Source organism: Penaeus monodon, chromosome 8 (genome assembly GCF_015228065.2).
Source record: "Penaeus monodon isolate SGIC_2016 chromosome 8, NSTDA_Pmon_1, whole genome shotgun sequence".
NCBI lineage: Eukaryota > Metazoa > Arthropoda > Malacostraca > Decapoda > Penaeidae > Penaeus > Penaeus monodon.
In genome coordinates, this window is record NC_051393.1 from 35,864,888 (window position 1) to 35,869,097 (window position 4,210).

Below are 4,210 nucleotides of genomic sequence, written 5' to 3' on the forward strand. Positions count from 1 at the left end.
TATATACATATATATATATATATATCATATATATAATATATACATATATATATATACATATATATACATATATATATAAACATATGTATAATATATCATTTATATATTATATATATAAAATATATATATATATATACATATATATATATATATATATATATATATATATATATATATATATATATATATATATATATATACATACATATTCATATATATATATATATATATATATATATATACATATATATATATACAAATACATACATACATATAAATATATATGTGTATGTGTGTGTCTGTATGCTTGTGTGTGTGTGTGTGTGTCCCCTGGGAAATAAGGCCGTCTTCCCAGTAAGGAGGTACAAGGGTTGGTCCCTCACTGAGCGATGTACGGCTGAATTTATGGCTAGCCTTACAGAGGTCAGATATAGTGCCCACCTCCCTGGTTTATCAGCCACAAGCAGTGGGCGAATAGTCCCACTACAACCGTCCCGGGCCCTAGGTCGTATGGTCCGATATTTCAGCAGACCTACGACGTCCCCATACACATCAGGCCTTCTCATCTCACACCAGAGCCGAGGGGTCGCTTCTCTTCTCACGCTAAGGCTGAGGGGTTGCCAGGGGGCTCATAATCGGCATAACGATAAATACATACAACATGAACAGCATAACTGGAAAAAGAACATAAGGTCAGCATGGCATATATGTAACTTACTAGGAGTCACCAAGTGATGCATTTGAACTTCTCACTGGGCAAGGTGGTCCACAAGTATTACAAACTTAAGTTAGGAATAGGAAAATGTAAAATAAAGCACCAATACAAGAAAATCTAAACCTTAAAATTAAGGAAACACGTAAAATAGAACAAGTAAAAGGAAAAAGAAACACCTACCGACTCGACAACGAGCGACTGAACAAGCACATTACATTACACATTAAGTCACGCCATCTCATTCACTCCTCGCAAAACTCATAGTCACTGTATCCACTATATGACGACTGTACTCATTTCTTCGGAGTAAATGAATTCGTGATCACTGGGAAACCTGTTCAGCGGTTCTGAATTACCAAGTTCATTTATTTTCTGGTCATACCCGAGATCTGGCATATGTATAGGGGCTGCTATGTCCGGGGGCCGGCCTGGCAAATGATCGTCAACCCCTGGAAGATCAGAAGGCAGTCCATCTCCAACATCATCATCTAATTCTGCAGGAGGAAGATACATTTTCAGTTGATCTCTATGCTGCTTCACTACACGATAAGGAGATTGAAGATCTTTAACTAGAACACAACAGGACCTATTTGCTTTATTACTCTAGAAGGCCCTTGCCATCTGTCATGTAACACCCCTGCTGTAAAGTCTCTACAAAGGACGAGTGCACCTTCCTCTGGCTGCCAGGTTGAGCGAACTTTTTGATTATGTGCCTATGCATTAGCCTCTCGGGAACGGAGAGAGGCAACAATAGCAAGTTGCCTGGCCTTAGCTAGCTGTTGTACCCTAAGAGTGGGATCAGTTGTTACTTGGATGGTTAGTCCCCTGGGAAATAAGGCCGTCTTCCCAGTAAGGAGGTACAAGGGTTGGTCCCTCACTGAGCGATGTACGGCTGAATTTATGGCTAGCCTTACAGAGGTCAGATATAGTGCCCACCTCCCTGGTTTATCAGCCACAAGCATAGCAAGAGCATCCTTCACGACCCTGTTTGTCCGTTCTACTAAACCATTTGAATTAGGATGATAAGCTATGGTGAATGAACATCGTATCTCTAGCTGTGTACACACTTCCTGCCACTGCTCATTAACAAACTTTATGTCAAGCATATTAGAGGCTAATATGCCTGACACAAAGATACTGCATAGTAGAAAGACCCTTCAGTATCTTTGTGTCAGGCATATTAGAGGCTAATATGCCTGACACAAAGGTACTGCATAGTAGCAAGACCCTTCAAGGTGTTGCTGGGGCTCCAATGTCAGTATTGGGGGAAATGGATGTAGGTTTTACTATCGGTAAATCAAAACTTTTGCATCGTGTTTGTGTTGCTGATAAGATTAATTTTCCAGGAGATTTACTTATGGGAATGGATTTCCTACGCCGGCTAGACATGAGATTAGTTACCAGTAACAAATTTTCTGGGGCTTATTTGTTGCTAGGTGGAGTCCATTTCTCAGTCAAATATACTGGTGAGGAAAGTTTGGGCTGTGTGTCTGTACCTTCAGTTGAAGTTGCTAAAGAAAGAAGAGCAACACAGACCCTCCGCATAGCGCCAGTTCATGTGGTTCATACTGAGCTGATTGGGCCTCAGTCCGGACAGTTTGTTAGTGCGGCTGTTGCTAGGGGCCTCCCAGAGTCTAGGGCAATTCTAGGTGAGGGAACAAACCGGAGTTCCTTGTCCCTCGCTCCATATCTATTGTACAGTGCAGAAAAACCTCAGTTTGGGTGGTAAATCCAGATACAAAACCGAGGAGACTGACACAGGGTACTTGCATAGGTTTTGCAGAGCAAGTAGGAGTAGACCAATTGGTGGATGTCAATGTAAATGGCAGTGTGACAGGAAAAGATCCCAGGGCGAAGGAGGATACAGTGTCTCATCCCTCCTCGACTGGACATGCAGGATAAGATTTCAGCCCAGTAGCTGCCGAGTTTTCACAACCCCATTTCATTGATGCCACTACTCAGGTACACTCTCTTGATGAAATACACAGATGAACTATCCACTGGGTCTTGTAAAGTATGGCCAGCAGATGATGAACAAGTAGCCGAGTGTTCCTCTTATACTTCGGATGATGATATCGGGCTCTGCAATTTTAGTTTTGATAGCCTTAATGAATTTTATGCAACATAGGACTTTGGTTATTCAGATAGTGAGTATTTTGTTTTCCCAGCCACTCCAGCTCTGAGTGGGTCATCTCCCTGCTCAGGTGATTCTGTCCTCCCTCCAGATAAGGCAGAAGTAAATGTAGTAGATAGTGATTTTGTAAGTGGGTCATTTAGATGATGTGCAACAAGAGGAACTCTGTATAGTTTTGCGGAAGTTTCCTCGACTCTCTTTTGGGGACTAAAGCCACCATTGGTAAGGTGTACGGTATACAGCACCACATTATAACTACTACAAACCAACTTGTATGTGTTAGGCAGTGGCGTCTGCATCAGGCAACCAAAGAGTTGATACGCTCAGAGTGTGACACAATGTTGAAACAAGGGGTGATTGAGCCTTCCACGTCATCCTGGGTCTCCCCCGTAGTCCTAGTGAGGAAAAAGGATGGGTCAGTTCGCTTTTGTGTTGACTACTAGGGCTTGAATCATGTCACTGCTGCTGATAGTTATCCCTTGCCTCGAACTGATAAGGTCATAGAGAGCTTGACAGGCAAGCTTTGGTATACCGTACTGGACAGTAGAGCAGCATACTGAGCAATAGAAGTAGCTGAGGAAGATATGCCAAAAACAGCATTTACTGATGGAGCATGATTCTTCCAGTTTCAACAAATGCCCTTTGGGTTATCCATGGCTCCAACTACCTTCCAGAGGATGATGAATGTTGTGCTGTCGAGTGTGCTTGGGAGACATATGCCAGCATATTTGGACGATGTAGTTGTGGCCAGTAAGACATTTGAAAGCCATCTAAGTAACCTTACTGAAACACTAGGGCTGCTGGATGAGGCTGGTATGAAACTTAATCTTGCTAAATGCCTCTTTGCAAAGCACCAGATAGTTCCTTGGTTTTGTGGTAAGCCCTGATGGAGTATTACCCAATCCTGATAAGGTTCAGACCATACAGAATATGAAACGTCCCAGATCTGTACATGAGGTTCGCCACTTCTTGGGGGCATGTGGGTTCTTTCCACGACATGTTCAGGTTTTTGCCAATGTTGCTCGTCCATTGATACAACTTACGTTATTCACATGGTCACCAGAAGCAGAAAAGGCCTTTCAAGACCTTAAAGCTGCCCTTGTGTCAACACCTGTTTTACGTCTGCCTGATTTTGAGCGACATTTTGAAATTCATACCGATGCATCTGCCCAGGCTCTCGGTGCAGTTCTACTTCAGCGCAGTGATAATGGAGAACCGTAGGCTGTTTCACATTGGTCTCTCACTACCCTGCCATAGAGCTTGAGGCTCTTGCTGTAGTGGAGGCTGTTCAGGTGTTCGACCCTAATGTGTATGGGAAACCATTTACCATATACACTGACCATCGCCCTCTCACCTATGTG

At 42.7% G+C, this 4,210-nt stretch overlaps 1 protein-coding gene across 1 annotated transcript; it reads left to right on the forward strand.

Annotated features, from left to right (window-relative positions):
* The first annotated feature begins 1,907 nt into the window (after window positions 1-1,907).
* LOC119575949 lies at window positions 1,908-3,736 on the forward strand. The gene is made up of 7 exons (XM_037923482.1): window positions 1,908-2,364; window positions 2,451-2,583; window positions 2,678-2,753; window positions 2,844-2,975; window positions 3,092-3,247; window positions 3,293-3,382; window positions 3,476-3,736. Exons 1-7 carry the CDS (start codon window positions 1,908-1,910, stop codon window positions 3,734-3,736), a joined length of 1,305 nt encoding a protein of 434 aa, XP_037779410.1.
* The last annotated feature ends 474 nt before the right edge of the window (window positions 3,737-4,210 follow it).